The 16,844-nt window shown below is 41.7% G+C and overlaps 2 protein-coding genes across 8 annotated transcripts in view; one reads left to right on the forward strand and one right to left on the reverse strand.

The window, feature by feature from the left end:
• Positions 1–10,063, reverse strand: part of COL4A6 (collagen type IV alpha 6 chain) — a 112,094-nt gene extending 102,031 nt beyond the window's left edge. For both annotated transcript variants that reach the window (XM_038164646.1, XM_038164645.1), the window contains exons 1-2: positions 9,931–10,063; positions 9,805–9,853 (exon numbers count right to left, since the gene is read on the reverse strand). In XM_038164646.1, coding sequence (XP_038020574.1) covers positions 9,805–9,853; positions 9,931–9,944 — 63 coding nt within the window. In that variant the 5' untranslated portion in view covers positions 9,945–10,063. The remainder of the gene's footprint in view (positions 1–9,804; positions 9,854–9,930) is intronic.
• A 569-nt stretch (positions 10,064–10,632) lies between these two features.
• COL4A5 (collagen type IV alpha 5 chain) overlaps positions 10,633–16,844 on the forward strand; it is a 75,321-nt gene continuing 69,109 nt past the window's right edge. For all 6 annotated transcript variants that reach the window (XM_038164648.1, XM_038164650.1, XM_038164651.1 and 3 more), the window contains exon 1: positions 10,633–10,764. In XM_038164648.1, the coding sequence (XP_038020576.1) occupies positions 10,675–10,764 (90 nt within the window). In that variant the 5' untranslated portion in view covers positions 10,633–10,674. The remainder of the gene's footprint in view (positions 10,765–16,844) is intronic.

The following is a 16,844-nucleotide window of genomic DNA, read 5'->3' on the forward strand; positions in this document are numbered from 1 at the left end:
TAGGCCTGAAACCTGGTACCCCTCTGCCCTCCTCTGAGTGTGTTCATAACTCCAGAATGAAGGGGAGGGAGGTAACTTTCTCACTGGAATTTCTTTAATGGAAATTATAAGAACACATCTTGATGAAACAGATGCCTGAAGTATTTTGTCTGGTAATTCAAAAAGAATATTTATTATTATATATAGAAAACATAAAACTACTTGAGGAAAATTTATCTCTGTTAAGTTCAATGCTATGTTATAATCCAAATAAATTCCGTAGCAAATATCACTGCACAAAGATGCCTGGGCTGACAGTCTTCTGTGCAGAGAAAACTGTAAAACAATCATTGCAAATATGGACAGTAACTTAGTAAAAAATAAAAACTTCAACTGAACAACCAAAAAAAAAACCCTTCAAGATGCCTTTTCAGAGCCTTTATTTACTTCTATCCAAAATACGTGGTAAAAACTTTGGTTTGTGATTCATAAAGCATCCTTGAATGGAGTTGAAAAGTTATAGCAGCACCAGAGATCCTGACAGACTCACGAGCTGGATTTTAAACCTTGCCCCTCCTCTCTGAAAGACTTGCAGAACTCGACTGGAGAGCAGGAATCTGAAAGATCAAAATCAAGCAGATTCTTTGGAAACTTCACAGTCTCACGCTTGCCCATAGAAGAAAGTGCAATTGAATGGAGAGTCTTTAAGTAGCCATAATTAACTTTTTACTGTTTTGTGCCTTATTGGTTAGAGGTTCAAGCTTGCAAGACCTCCAAAGGCAGATTGTACAAGTCCCTCATTTAGAGAGCAGCCTTAGGGCACACAAAGAACAAGGTGCAACAGTTCAAAGAAGCAAAACTCGATGCATGACTCGAGGCAAAGCCTTTTTCTCACGTCCAGGACAGTAATGCCAGTACTCACCCTGGCCCAGTACAAGGACACCTGAAAATCCCTCAGGGGTGAAAGACAACACAGTAACATAATCAGTGATTAAAGCAAAAGCTGCAATTTGGTTCTTTGTATTGCATAAGGAAACAGTGTGAAATGAAATTAGTAAATGAACCCTAGAGAAAGGTCAGAACACATCAAATGTTGCTGTAACTTCAACAGGAATGCTCATTTCAGGATTCAACCTATCCTGCAGCTCTGCACAGTGGAGGGTCTGCAAACACGTTTTACCTTCCATGGAAAACGAGCTGTGCCACATGAGAAGATGTTCTGCCCCAACCCCCTTGGTACAGTCCCACAAGGGCAGTCTGCAAAGCCTCGTGTGATTTCCCACGGAACACTGGAGGGATGGGAGCTCCTCAGCTCCTGAGACTCTGCTGAAGGCTCCCAGCACTCCACACGCCCCAGGGCCAACACATTCACATGGAAATTACTCCACTAAGAGATACAGGTCAAACCACAGGCTGGAGCTCACTCTAATTATCTAGGCAGATTCTGGTTTAATCCTAACAAGATTATACATTCGCAGAGATTAAGGTTGTTAAAAGTACCACAGAGCAAACCATATAATCACTACACTGAAGAGACCATTAACTATTCTGTTTATGGTCACCGACTCATTTAACTTCAAAACCTCTGTGGTATTCAAGGAAATTTTCTGTACTATTTGTGGTAAAAGTAGGCTGAAGATCTGACATTTACTTTGGTGACAAGAACACATTTGTTTAAGGAGTGGTTTGAAAGCTTCTTCTTTTCATCACCGTGTTAGCATATTTTCTCTACATTTTTCTTACATCATACACCTTTTCAAGTCACAGCAAAAAGCCAAGTACCGTATGTAGAAAGAGATTTCACGGGCTGTTTCCAGCTTATGCCAAAACTACTTTATTATGTTAAAAATGCACTACTCTTCCTTTGTAAAAATGATCACAAAGTTTACAAGAAGAGACAGATGTTAAAAAACTGTGTTTCTGATGAAAACAGACAGAAAACTTTTGCTAAATAGCAAGCAATGTGGTTGTGTCACACCAATTTCCCTGGTAGACCAAAAAATATACGCATTTCCAAAGCACCCCAGGAACAAAGCACCTTACTTCTAGCACCCAGGGCTTACTAGAAATCACCTCAGTCATCCCATGAGACCAAGACTCAGCACACTTCTATCATTTCTGGTGATAAAGGCTCAGCATTTTCTATGCAAAATGCTGTATAGACTGCGCAGTGCAATACAGGACCTGCCAGCCTCACCTTCCAGCCAAATCCACACTGCATATATGCTGCACCTCATGGAGAGGGCATTTACAGAGACACACTGATTTTACAGATAGTGTTCCAACTGTTAAACTGTTAAACCCCTCACACACCCTTTGATAACAGTCTAAAACTTCACAAGGCTGAAGCTGAAAGCCTACAGGCTCCTTTTATGGAAAAGTCTGAAGAGTACTATAAATTCTTAATTTTCCAAGCTTGCTTCTTGTTCCTGCAGGCTATGTTCTTCCAGTTGAGTTACACCCTGCTTTGTGGATAGCTTTAATCACTCAAGTACAATACAATGATTCACCTTCCTATTGTTTCGATGTGTTTCTACTACAGTAGTAGCAATAATTCCAAGTTGCTTTTTAAAAAAAAATTTAAAATACATCTATTTTACAGAGCAAGTGGTATCTGCACAATACTTCACAGCAAAAGTTATAGAAGGGAGAACTATTACAACTTTAAAATGGTCCTGCTCCTCTTTGGGAAAGCCAAGCCATTATTCAGTGTGTCATTTCATCTATTTAACTTTGTTACAGTAATAATGTGTACATTCATATGTTCGTTTCTAAAAAAACTACTTGCCAGCATACAAATTCCAAACAGACTTAAAGTACTAAGAGTAATAGTTTCATCACTTCTTTAACAATTTTATAGTTTTCTAAGGAAGCCTTTTGGGTTTAAAAATTCTTTCAAGCACTATTTCATGTCCACAGAGAGATACCTTACTACTTGTGAGGGCATGACCTTAATAAAAAAATAATAACTTTAATGATTCAAACAAATGGATAATGAATGTAAGAAATTGATTTGAAAACACTCTAATACAATGTGAGCAGGTAAAGTACATGCAGCAATTTTTAAAAGTTGGGAAAAGACAAAGCATTGACTTGTCACTATTAAGAGCTTTAAAGTGATGCTGCTAGCAAAAAGAGTCGGTGATGTTTAATTTGTGGAGATTTGAAGAAGCACAGGAGCATTCATAAGTCTACTTCTTGCTTAACTTCACTTTCATTTTCCTCTCCTCTGATTTTTAGGTCAAGACCAACGCCTCCAAACAGTGCTAGAAATTAATTTATGCAGTTGGCTTTCAGCTTACTCTGTACAAACACTTCATCCTAATCCCTAGAAAGCTGCAGGTTCTGATTTATCTACCAGCCAAAACAAATATGCTAAGAAAACAGTTAATTTTGCTGTTGCTACCTTGTTTCCAACCTTTCTTCTTCAATAGAAAAATGACAAATATGCAAAAGTGAAGAAAATGAAATGTTAGTTTCATATCTTACTTCGATGTACTGCCTTTTCTAGCTAGCCAACAAGTCCAGCTACAACACCCAGCTGACCTGTGCTATCACACAGGGGTCTCGCCAGATGCTTGTGTCAAGCATGGAATTGTTTGCTCCTACACTAACAGGGAAAACAAGGAACATTAGGTGCAACCTCTCAAAGAGATTTGTGCAACAGAGATTCCTGGGTAACAGGCACTGACACGTCCTCACTGCTGCTGGGAGTGAGGCATCAGAGAAAGCACTGCAGGATTAACAGCAGGGATGCTGGCAGCCTCCCTGGCTATTAAAGCACAAAGGAGAGACAGAAAGGCAGAGGAGCTTACGAGCACGTTGAGGCAAGGGCTGGAGGCTGTATGAAGTACAACAGATTCCAGCCAAATAGGAGAAAATAGAGCAGTGAGTGAATGAGGCCAACTCAGAATACAGTAGCTACTGACATCTCAGTGGGCTGAAGCAAATCACACCAATTTGGTTCACAGAGTTGATTCTCTCAGTGTGAAGGTAACCAAGTGGGCAGAGACTATGCAAACTGGATGGTGCTGGCTGAGTGGCCCCGAGAGGTTGACACAACCAAAGCTAATCAAAATTCTGCAGAAACAACAAGGGAAGCACAGACCAGAGGGATGTCTACTGCTTTGTATCCATTTGGGTGTGAGCAGCATCAGAAGGCCAGCAAAGTCACCTCTGACCAGCAAGAACTGTTAAAAAATGTGGCAAAGAAGCCAAAGTAGAAGAAGAAGATCAATGGAACCATTCCTTTGACTTGCTATTTATGTTTCCTCTTTGTGTTTCTTCAGACCTGAGAGAAGAGGAAACCATTCTGAAAAGATGAATTTGATTATAAGTAGTAGATTACTGTCAACAACTTTTTAAAGTAGTTAAAAACAACTCCTGGAAACTGCAGCAACACAACTTCCATATAAATCACACCATCAGGGCAGGAGAAATCATATGGAAATCATATGGAAAGACTCAAGGCAGACTGAAGTGCAGGAAGCCTGTGCAAAAAGCACAGGAACAAATTATTTGCTTTTCCCTTGTATTTTCAGATTTATTGCCTACACCTCTAAATTTCCTTTTTTGCAGGGTACAGGTAACAAGAACTGCACGATCCCACTCTAAATGCTCGTTCTGTTCAGACATGTAAATGGAAATAAACATTTAAAGCTCAGTCAAGGTTTACAGCCTTTCCAGGAGAGTGAGAGCCTTTCTGAGTAATATGGGTATCTAGGAAAAAAAGAAAAAAAAGAAAAAAAAAATCCCCAAAAAAAAGCCCCAGCCACCTAAAGAAATGAAGTTCCTAATGTCAGAGCCTGATCTCCCTTCTCACTGATCTTCCTCCAATAATAGCCAACACTGCAGTCACTATCAAGACTGCATTTTGCAGGTACCCTCTAACAAGCAATTCAGCCTCCTTCTAATCCCTTTTGAAACACAGACTGACCTTGTTACAGCAATCCCTTTCACAGCTAACTGAGAAGCTTTCCTTTTTTTTTCCACAATAATAGTCCTGATTTTGAGACTTGATTTTTGGAGTTTGAAAATAATCTATCAATGAAAGCTTTAAAAATTTCCTATTTTTAGTTCTTAGTCATCATTATATCATTTAAGCTGAGATGCAGGAATTACCAAACCCTACTCATAAAGAGATTCTCTACAGCAAAGATGGACAAAGAGGGGAGAAGCCCCAGCATAAGAGCTCTACCTCCTTTAGGGACACCAGCATAACAACAGCAGTTCTTAAGTCAAGGGAACACAGTGGCTGGTGCCAATGATTGTCCATGAGAGGAAATAAAATGTTTTTCAGGTCACACAGTGCCTCTCATACCTATACAAAAAGCAGCCACAGCCTTAAAAGGGTAATGATATCACAAAAGCTCTTCAGAATGCCATCACATGCATTTCTTCATTTCATAGCTGCTGTAACCTGACACAGCATCTGAGTGCCAAATAAAATGCCACTTGCTCAACTGTCTTCGGCACATAGGAAATATTCAGCAAATGAGCAATTATTTGTTCAAATGGGAAAGTATATTCAGCTTTAAATGAAAAATTCCCCTAAAACGCAACGTCTTAGCAAGAGCTAGAAGATCAGCCCTTTCATCAACAATCAGTTTCTTTTTTTAAGTAATTCTCCTTATTTTGCTACAGAACTGGAGTATAATTCTTATTATTTTACCATAGACCTCTTGTTATTCAAACTTGACCTTTGCAGAAGGACCATTCTCAATGCAGGATGTCAATCTTCACCAACAAGTGTTTCCACAGCCATGCATTCTTACAGATTGGAGGCTGCCTTTTCTGGTTAACAAATCCTGAGATTTGTATTATTTCTTGATTTCTGTAGACTCCATCCTTATAAAAGTAACTTTACAGTAGATACTAGTTTTTTTCCCAATAAAGTTTATGGCTACATAAAAATACAGCCGTTAAAGTCAAGTTACAGAAGGGTTGCATACTTATAAATACTGATTAAAATGGCAAAGGAAAGGTCAAAACTTTATAAAAACCTCTTAATGGATAACATCATATTTGCAGAAACTGAATTGGAAAGAGTTACAGTAAGAACTGCAACTCTGGTTTTAAATATCCATAATTAAACAGCTAATTTTTCTCCTCTGCCAGAGGCTCTGGAACAAAATTTATTTTTGGCCATTGAAAACAAGGAGTTGAGCTCAATTAAGCTGGTACAGTACATATTAAAGTAAAAGACACTATGAAGCATTTGTATCATAGCTATAAAAACAATAGAAAACACACAGAAAACCTGGGATATATTAAGACACAGATAAATAAGATCACTCGGGCTAGCTTGTCATAAACTAGAAGAGCTTCAGTTACTCAAAATAGAGCAGACTTCCCAGAACTGGTTTTACACACAGTTTTTGTTTGCCTTACTTGGATACTGAAGATGTTCTGCTGAAGATACCAAGTGCTAGGAAAAGGAAGTGGCTCTAGTTAATCTGCACATTTATTAGCTAAAAAACCAAAAAGAAAGAAACAAAACAAAAAAAACCAAAAAGAAAGAAACAAAACCGAACAAACAAAACAAAACAGCCAAAAAAACCCCACCCACCCAGATTTGAAGGAGTTTCGACAGTACATGAAGTCCACTCACAGAAGAAACCTTACTGAGCTCCACCTGAAAGCTCAGTTGTCCCAACAGAACATGTCTGGCAGTAAGTCCTCACAGTAAGTGCTAAAAGTAGTTCTTTGGGCTATCACATCAAAACTAGGATGTATTCCAGGTGTGCTCAACTACCTCAACAATACAACGTGAATAAATAAGGAGTTACCATCCCACCTGTGTACCAGGGATGCTCTCAAGGGGGCACAGACTACGCAGGACTGCAGCTCAGCTGAGAGCTTTGTGAAGGGACATGAATCTCAAATTTCATTACAAGAGGCTGTCTCTCAGTTTAGTGACCATTTTCAGCACATGCTCCACCTCACATTTATGACATCCCAGAAACATCAGCAAAACTCTGATTATGCTTTTAAAAGTTCCTCTCCTAAAAGCTCTGCTTTGCACTGCAGCCTGCAACAGCCTCAGGGGAGGACAGTGATTAGCCAAGGCAAATCCCTGCCTCTCTTGCACTGTTCCAATATTTTGTGTTATCTCCCCTACCTTTGGACAAGCTTCTGTCACTTGTCTTAGTGCAATGAATGTCTCCAAGACAGCACTATGTTGTTGGTTTGTGTTTGCACAGCACCTTGCACTGATGCTCCTGGTTCATTATTAATGAAAATTATTGATAATGAAAGACTGAAACCACGAATGAAGCATAGTTTCTGGAGGGACTCCAGGGTGAAAACTGTTAGGGGAAAATCTTAGGTCACTCCCAGCAACAGGTCTCCAGGGCAACAATCTCTCTGCCATGTGACCCCATGTGTAACATCCAGTCATCCATGTTTTCAACATTTGCTTCAAGAAAATAGAGATTATGTTACAAGACTAATTTTGTACTGCCATTCAAAATATATCATAATTTATACCAAATAAAAATAATTATTAACTGAGCTATTAATTCAGATACACATTAAAATCTTATTCTTACAGAAAGGGAGACGACCACACCTCATAACTCTGAATCAAAGCCAGCTTTGATACAAGATGCTGGCCTGATTCCAGCCACTGGATATACTGGTCATGTCCACAGTGCCATTCCTGAAGAGTGCTCAAGAACTTGGAACAACATTTTAGTGATGTTTCTTTTACAACAGGTAAGTTATTGAAATGAGATTGTTTAAAAGAAAAAAAATATTAACAAAGTTATAAATTACATGATTTTCAGCACAGGCAGTCTCTGTGAATAGTCTTCTAGAAATTGTTAGTCCTTAACCTAAAGCTTTAACCTCCTTTTATTGACATTATACTTCACTATGCTCCAGCACTTCAAATTATACACCAGAGTTCTATTAAGAAGTGTTTCAGAGATCCTAGTTTTCCTAAAAAAGCTCCCTTTAGTGCAAGTTCAATCACCAGTACTTTTACTTAACTTACTTCATGCTGGAAGGTGTTTGGATGTGTTTTTAAATCAGTAATACCAGAAAGTCAGTTATAAACCTACTGCTGTACCTGAATTTGACAAAAATATAGTTTTACTCTTTCCTGCCGGCCATGTTTGACACCATTTTAATAGAAATCATTAAATCCATTATCTGCTTACACATATAAAGTACTAAGTATTTTATGGATCTATTTCTGATTCTTCTTCATATATTTAGACTGATTATACAGCAATTAAGATTTTCATAATTTTCTAACCCTGGAGAAAACTCTCAGGAAGACTTAGAAATATCATGTAAATATTATTTTTAATTATTGTGATTAACTTAATTGATAAGAGTCCCTTTATGGGCAGAGAAAGATGTTAAAGAACAGAAATCAGACTGCTTAAGAGATGTTTTCCAACAGGTATGGAGCAAAACTGGAGCAAACTGAAAATCTGCTGTTAGCTACATCTGCATCAATCAGCAATAATTTCACTGCCAAATCACATAAATTTATATAAATGACTGCAAAATGCAGAACATTTGTCTCAAAATAATTTGAACATTTGCCTTTAAAGTACTTGCTTTACTTGCTTTATAAAAGTCATTTTTACTGAGATTCCGCTGCAGTAAGAACTTGTGGTAGAACAGTTCTTGGTTTTGTTGAATAGAACTCTCTAATCTTTTAATCTTTGAGGAGATTAGAGCTTGTAACTACCACCTGATCAGGATGATGAAATTCTACTAGTGCAATTGATTATGAAAAATGCAAAACATAATCAAGCCTTTCCTATTTATAAAAAGTATAAACCCCTCTGCTATTAAATCTTTTCAAAAGATTTCTTCTCAGTTGCACAGAAAGGTTATAGATCCTTAAAACTTTAATCAAGAGTAGAAGAAGCAATAGAAAAACATTGGCTACCAAGTCAAGAACCCATGTATCAACTGGTTTTGTTAGAAATTTGTCCTGAAGTTGAATCAAAATAAACATGCTTAAAACATATTATACTAACATTCATTCAATTTGCACTACAAAATCCACACCACAAACATTATTGTCCAATCTTAATTTACATTACAATATAACAAAGAGGTGTTTTCGAACTGCTGACTGTACATCAGTTGGACGCTTAATTTAGGCTACAGATTTATTCACTGGTTAAGGGGGCTAAGAATTGCAGATTCCAGTTGCTAAAAATCTATTGCAACACCAAAAAAGAAAATGATGAACATTTAGAAAATCTGTAGTCCCCTAATACTCTGTTTAAACATTTATTAGGAACAGCAAGAGAAAATCCATGTCTACATCATAAAGTTGTCAGACAGATCATAAAGTCATTGTTTCTGTATAGCAACTTCGAATTTAAAACACATTTACTAATCCGTAGTCATGAACCTTGATACAACACTTAAAAGCTTGATCCTTTAATTTCTCACATCTTTCACTTAATTATTACGTGTTCTGGATTGGACACCTTGTGAACAAGGACCCAGAGGATCAGCTTTCACAGCAAGGTTTGAGAAGATGCTAAAAAAGAGCTAAAGGTCAGTTGCAAAGAGAGACACTGATCACGCTATCAGACACTAAAAGCTGTTACACCGCATACAGACGGTCTTCCACCCAGTGTACTTTTCAGAAGCTAGTAAAGCAGACGAAAGGCACAAAGGAACTCTGGAGTAAAGTTGTACGGCAGTTAAAGAAAAAAATCCGCGCATCTTTTAGAGGGGGGCGGGGATGCGTCTTTTCTCTGGCCGAAGGATGCCCAAACCGCGACAGGTTCGACCAGGCACGTTCACCTCCAGCGAGCACTGTCGCGGCCGGGACCTGCACACACTTACCGCACTCGCCAGCTCCGCGCCCAGCCAGAGGAGCAGCAGCAGCAGCGCCCTGCGGGAGGCAAAGGGACAGAGTCACGGCGGGCCGGGGGGCGAGGCGGGGAGGGGGCGGCCGCGCCTGGCACTCACCCTGTGCGCCCCATGGCCCGGGCAGCCCGGCACAGCGCAGCCGGAGGAAGAGGAGGGCCCGCCGTCACTCGGGGCGGGCAGGGCACGGTGCGACCGCTTCGCGGGCTCCTTCCCCGGCACGGCCGAGCCCCGGGGGCGCGGCCGGGCTGGAAGCGCCGGCGGTGCCCGCTCGGGTCGGTCACTGCTCGCTTCCCGAAGCGGCGCAGCCCCTGCAGGCTCACAGCGTACCCAGGCAGGAAGTTTGCGCAGTCCCCGCCGAGGCGTCGCACCTGAGCGGGGCCGGATGGGCCGAGACTGAGCCGGGCGAGCCCCGCGCCCGCCGCCCGCCCCTCCAGAGGGGCGACCCGGCACTGGCAACAACACCCCGGCACCCACCCACCCACCCCTGCAACTTCCGCTGCAGAAAATAGTCCGGGGTCCAGCTGCCCGCCCGGTGGAGGTGCAGGGCGGGGAGAGGCGGCGCCCGCTCTTCGAGCCGACAAAACCGCGGCGCCCGAGGGAAGGGTGGGGGGATTGTGGCCTCTTCGGTGAGGGGCGGTAGCAGCGTGCCCCACACCGCCCGCCCCCGGAGCGGAGGAATACTGTAGTCCCGGGAGGACTTGAGCTGGGAGAAGCGGGAGAGTGCGGCAGAGGGGCGGGCGCTGGCGTCGGGGCGGCCGGTGCGAGCCGCCTGCAGGAGCCGCGCTGCCCCGCCGGGCTATGCCCGCGCCGCAGGGCCGGCCCCGGAGCTCCTGAGCGGGCAGGATGGAGCCGCGGCGGCGGAGCTGCAGCCTGGCCGCCGGCTGCCTGGTGCTGCTGCTGGGGTGCTGGGGCCCGCAGGAGGCGGCGGCGGCGGTGAGTGCGGGGCGCCCTCCTTATTCTCCTCAGGAGCCGCGGTCCTTGCCGGGCGCGGCCGCCGTGTGGAGCCTTGGGGGGAGCTTTGGAGCCCCTTTGAGGCTGAGGTGGCTGAAGGTGGCATCGCCCTGACGGGAGCTCGGTGGCTCCGGGCGGGGGTGGGCGAAGCTGGGCCGTGGGAGGGTCTCTCCGGCTGCCCGCGGGTGCTGGGGCTCCCGGGCCGCCCTGGCTGGGCAGAGCCCCGCGGTGCTGCCCCGCCGGACCGGACCGCTCCCCGCGGGCCGCCCGCACGTCTGGGTTCGCCGGCCGCTCCGGGGAGGGAGGGAGTGTGAGGCGGGGGAAGCCCGGGTGAGCTTCGTGTGGGCTCTGAACCCGCTGTTCCTCCAGGACAAAGGAGGAAAGATTTGCCCCCCTGCCTTTTTCCCCCCAAAGAACTCCGTGGAGAGGTGTCTGAGCTCTTGCTGCTGAGCCATCACCTGCAGCCGTGAGCAAAACTTGGATGCGGCAGGGTGATGGAGCCATGTGGACATGGTTTGTCGGAGGACTGTGCCTCATACTGGGACGTGGTTTTCTCGAGGGTTGTATTTCTGCTTTCTTAAAACTCAAGTGGAAGTGGTAGCGGAGGTGCTAAATGTGTGCGGTGTAGTAGAGAGCGCACGGGAGGCGGCCTGGAGGAGGCTTTGGGTCTCTGTGTTTGGAAAAAGGGATGCTGTCCTGGCTTTCCTGGAGTGGCAGGGCCTTGGGACTGAGGGGTGGGAGAGGTGATTGCTAGCTTCAGGTTTCAGGCTATTTGATTAAGACATTTGGCTGTTATCAAGTGGTGAAATGATCTAAAAAGGCTCTCACTTTAACCTGCATTAATTTCAGATTTTATGATCCATATATATTTCTTAACTTTTTTTTTCAAGTTTACTTGGAAAGCAAAAGATAAAATCCAGATTTCTGTTGTTTAGGATTCCTTTCCTGTTGAAAAGTCATAATACATTATGGGAATAGGTGCAGAGTATAATTCTGCTACTCCCCGCCTTCAATTTTGTAGTTAGTGCTGACAAAATCTTACTTGTCTTGAACTCTCCTTTGAAGTGCATTCCTTTACAGTGAAACTTTGTAGACCTTTCATCTGCTCTCTGAAAAAGCAAAGACCAGCCATAATATACTTCCTTCCTCTTGCACCCCTCCTTGCTGTGCCCAGGTGGGAACCCAAGTGTAAGTGATACTGGTGTGCCAGCAGTGCTCACTGATATGGAGCTGCTCGGCTCCACATTGTCTGTGGCACTGGCTCTGCTGCTCTGCTCAGTGAGGCCTCAGCCCAGCCTGCCTGCCATAACCCCCACCCCAAGGAAGCGCCCAGGCAGTCCTACCTACAGGACTTCACTGTTTCAGCAGGTAGGGGTTGAAGATTAGGAAATTTGCATGCATAAATTTGGCCCTTTTCTTTCTTTAGGAAAACATCCAAGCAGAGTTCTGTGAGTGCAATTACTGTGAATCTGTGGGGTGTGGGAAGGGGTCTGTGGTGACCCTGTAGGCAGTCCCCAGCCATGGGAGAAATGAAGAAGGGAGCAAAACCAGTGGTAGAATTTCTGGTTCTTAACACCCCCTTGTGCTGCAGCCTCTCTTTTAGGATTTGCAGTGAGATAAGATTAACTGAAGACCCAAGGGCTAAGTGGGGGTGGGGGAAAGAGAGAGATGCCTCTGTTCCAAACTACATAAATCCCACTGGTCTTTTGTAATATGGTTTTTTCTGATGGTTTCTCAGTACTTTGGTGTTCTGATGTTTTTGAATTTCCTGTGATAACACTAAATATTGCTGATCCTTGTTAATGGGTATCAGCAATTTATTCTACCCACTGTCAGAAAGCGTTGACTAAATGCTGCAGCAGTATGTTTGATGCACCCAGTCTCTTCTGTGAATTTTGTTTTGGCACCCCGTGCCAGAATCATCTACCCAAAAGGGTGAATTTGGTCAAATGACTTCAAATAATTCTGGTGCCCTTATTCAAATAATACCAGAAGTTATTATTCAACATCATAATTTACATGTCAAATAAAAAAAATGCGTATCTTCTTTGCTCCAGATCGTTGCAATGGTGTGTATCGCGATGTGATCAGTTACCGAGTGACAGAATATAGTTAAGAGTCATCTGCCTGTGTGCCCATCACAGAGAAATCCCTGTGACTTATTAAAAAAATCCAAACCAACATGTCATACTGAAGTAGGGATGGATTTCATTGTTCAGATTTCATTGCTGGGTTTTCACAGCCTGTAGCCTACACTTGGGGAGCAGCATATGGATCACGCTGCGCACTCTTGTGCGGACTCATTGTTGATGTAGAGTGAAGTAGTGTGTAACTACTGGTAAACTGTGTAAAAGTAACTGGGAGTTTGAAGATGGTTTTACTTTTGAATGGGAGAATGAATGAAATGGAAGATGGTTTCATCAATTAATGAAGTTAGAATGTTTTTTAAAAGTGCTTATTTGTATGCTTTCAGCAGAGGGTATGAGGGCTTATTCCAATGCACAATTTCAATTATTGCTTAACTGCCTTGCTAGTTTTAATATAAATCTACATACATGTATATAAGCCAATCTTTTATAAGCAGAATTTTTTTCTTCTCCTGGCAGGTTTCCACTTGCACTGTGTTATAGAAAAGTGATTGCCAGCTGTGACTGGGAAATCTGTTTAATTAAAGGACATAGACTAGATTCGTTACTTGTGCTGTCTATGAAACTCACTAGAAGTTAGTGACTAACTATTGGTTTATATTGGAAAAATTTCCCTCACAGCTAGGACCTAGATTTTTAAAGTGTAAATGGACTTTGGCAGCCCAAAAGTTAGTAAAAATTTAGTAGTGTCTGCATTGTCTTTTTTCTTTGCCTTCCGTTATAATTCCAGTTTGACTAAAAGTGTAGGGTTGAAGAGTTGTTCAATATGGTAAGGGAGGCTGGCAAGATGGAAATAATTTGTGTTTAAGGAAGCAATGTATTATTTGTCAAAGTTCTCTTAAGTTTAGTTGACATTTCTTTGTTTGTTCTTTCAGAAGTTACCATATGTAAAAATACATGGTACCATGTGAGTAATTAAAATGTACATGATCAATATGGTTAATTTAATGGTCATCTGTGTTTCTTGTTTGTTCTAACTATTTTATCATGGTAGTGGTTGTTATTATTTTCCATTTCATAACTGGCAGTGGCTCTTTCTAGTTACAAAAGCTAGGTCTGTAAAAGCAGAAAGTAGTGGAAGCTGACTCTTAGGATTCAGAAGGTATTTAATCCTGAAATTCTGTAGATGTGTCTTGATTAGTCATGCACAAGATGGGTTTCATAACATCAAGGCTGAAGGCCTCCTGCTTGCAACTTATCATTTGTCACGTGTTTTGATTTTGAATTTTCATGGCTTTTAGTTGAAGATATATAGTAAAAGTTCTATCTCAAGTTCTGTTCCAGCATGTACTAAAATGCTAACAAATCCAAGGAATCCTGAATGAAGCAGAATGTAAGAACAATTTAGACCATAGCAGAATTTTTTACAAAATCATTATGTATTTTTTTTTTCAGTTTTTCCACGTGATGGAAATAGAGTAATATTTCAGTGGAACTTCCTAGGCTTTCATTTTCCTGGTCATGCATGAATAATCTATGCACTGGAACCAATTATTAGTTACCTTTCTTAAAGTAGAAAGTGAAATTTTCCTAGGATAAATTAGTTAATTTATTTAATAGCAAATGTAAATTTATGTAGTTTTTTTTTTTCTACTATGAATAAGCAATGATGCTTACTGTAATGCAATTAGCTGTTGTTGGGCTTACTAGAACATGTGCAAACTTTTCTGTATTACAAAACTACTGAAATCATGAAGGGCATCCCAGCAAATCTAATGTGCATATTTTCAGTCTGGAGCAAAGTACAGGGAGGAATGTGTTTTGCACATGCAGTGAAGATGCATTGTGCATTTTTACCTTTCATTCACTGAGATTAAAAAGCTTCCCCTTCCGATTGTATCAGCTGTGCCAACACTCCTGATCACCCCAGAACAAGATAGCCAGGCGATGCTCAGGTGTGTGTTCCAGGGATGGGATTGCACAAATGCACTGAATGGACAGTAGCCTCTGCCAGTGTTGATAATACCAGACACAATTGTTTTGAATTAAAACACTTCTTGCTTGTCTGTTTCATAAGGCCGTGTGGACTCAGTAACATTAAAAACCACTGGGCTGCTTTGAAGTTCCTGCTCAATGCAGTGGTTGGCAATCTGGTGTTGACCGCAGACTTCTTAGTGCTGTAAACCATCTATTCTCAAGAGTACCTGAAATAGAACTTGTTCAAAATATAGAGTGCTGATGCAGTTTTAAGGATCGCTAAGCAGCGTTCTCTGCCCTCCTCTGAAAGGTTTGCAATGCAGTTAAACCTTATTAAATATCATTGGTACAGTGCAGTGTCTGGAAAAAAGGCAATGTGCTGAGCATCCTGGGAATGTAATTGCTAAGTGTGGGGAGGAAAAGCTTCAATGTAATGTGAAATTGTCATCGGAATAAACAGCTGAGATGAAGAGGAAAGGGTCGTATTTATGAAAAGAAATGCATTGCTTATTTTTAAAAAATGGCTTTGCAATTGACAGAGTCTTTCTTGCAGAGCTTAAGTCTTTCTTGGACACCTTGTTGTGAGGCACTGCAAGAAGCAAAGACTGCAGGATGTGATCTTAATTTTAAGAGAGATGAATGAAGGGCAATTAGATAATTGCAAAGCTGTATTACAAGTTTTACATTGTAGCTTAAGCCTGTTAATCCTTTACTCTCTCTTCTTCCAGAAGACATGATGCTGAAACTAATGTATTAGTAGACATATCTTTAGTCTGCTTCAGAAAGACTGATACTGTGCGATTCCTGCCTCTCTTTTTGCACGTTTGAGTAGGAGACTGGACTAAATAACCCCAAGGCTCTTTCCAGCCTGAATTATTCTAAAAGTCTAAAATTACGTGGAAGTGCAGTTGTACTCCTAGCTGTACTTTCTGTTAAGACAATTTTCATATCCAGTAATTAAAAGTTAATCATAATTCATTAAGTAAATTGTGGATTGCAAGGTATCAGATTAAATGGGGATTTTTTTAAATTTAGTTTCTACTAGTTAAAAATCATCTCTTAAGGTGTCAGCATATAGCATTCAGAATTTTGATTTTTGTCTTCCACTTTTGTGGAGGTGTTTTACGGAGTGTGTGTTTGCATGTGTATTATTCTGTTATAATGGAACAGAAGAGAAATGGTAGTGGCAATATAGACAATGTTTAGGGGTTTTGGTTTGGGATTTTTTTATTTCAGGAGTGTGTCTTAGGAGTTGGAAAGAAAGGGGTTTTAAAGCTATGGATTTCAGCTCACTTGAAGGCTCTTGGTTATTGCATCTCTTTTGTTGGATTTCTTTGTCCCCTCCCTTTGGAGGGCAAGGGAAATAGTTTAGTCTCTCATCTGTATTTTGTTTCTTTTACCTAATCTCTACAGAGAATTAAAATGTCAGAGTTGAATTTCAATCTCTTTTCTCTCCTAGCACCGTAAAAGGCATATATGTGCAAGACACTGCTGTTTTACTTTTGCTTCTAGTTTATTATCTACAGAATGATTTGTTTTATTGAGGTATAGCTAGACCTGCAGAGCTGTCCTGCTCTAGTCTAACATGGTGCCAGTGCATACTAGATAAGCTTTGCTGCTGCAGCTCTGCTGAAATCCTGCTTTTCCCTCTCTTTCCTCAACATAAACCAAGGCTTATTCACTTCCCTGAAGTGAATGCTAACACAGGTTACTAAGTCTTTTTGCCAGTGTCTGTATCTATCAGGGTTTTCTGCTGAAATGCATTAAACATGTTGGAAAGAGTGTTTATTCTAGGACTGGCTTTAGTTGTTAGCGAGGTGAATCTTAATTTTCAACGACACCATTTATTTACAGAAAGATATTTATGCTGTACTGCTTCCTAGAGAATTTAGATGCTTTTAGGAACCAGACTTACACAACCTTTGGTTGCTGCTGAGGTCTGTGGGTGTGGCAGACACCCCTTCTCCAGGAGGAACAGTGAGCACAGAGGAAATCCTT

This window comes from Motacilla alba, chromosome 4A, assembly GCF_015832195.1.
Source record: "Motacilla alba alba isolate MOTALB_02 chromosome 4A, Motacilla_alba_V1.0_pri, whole genome shotgun sequence".
NCBI lineage: Eukaryota > Metazoa > Chordata > Aves > Passeriformes > Motacillidae > Motacilla > Motacilla alba.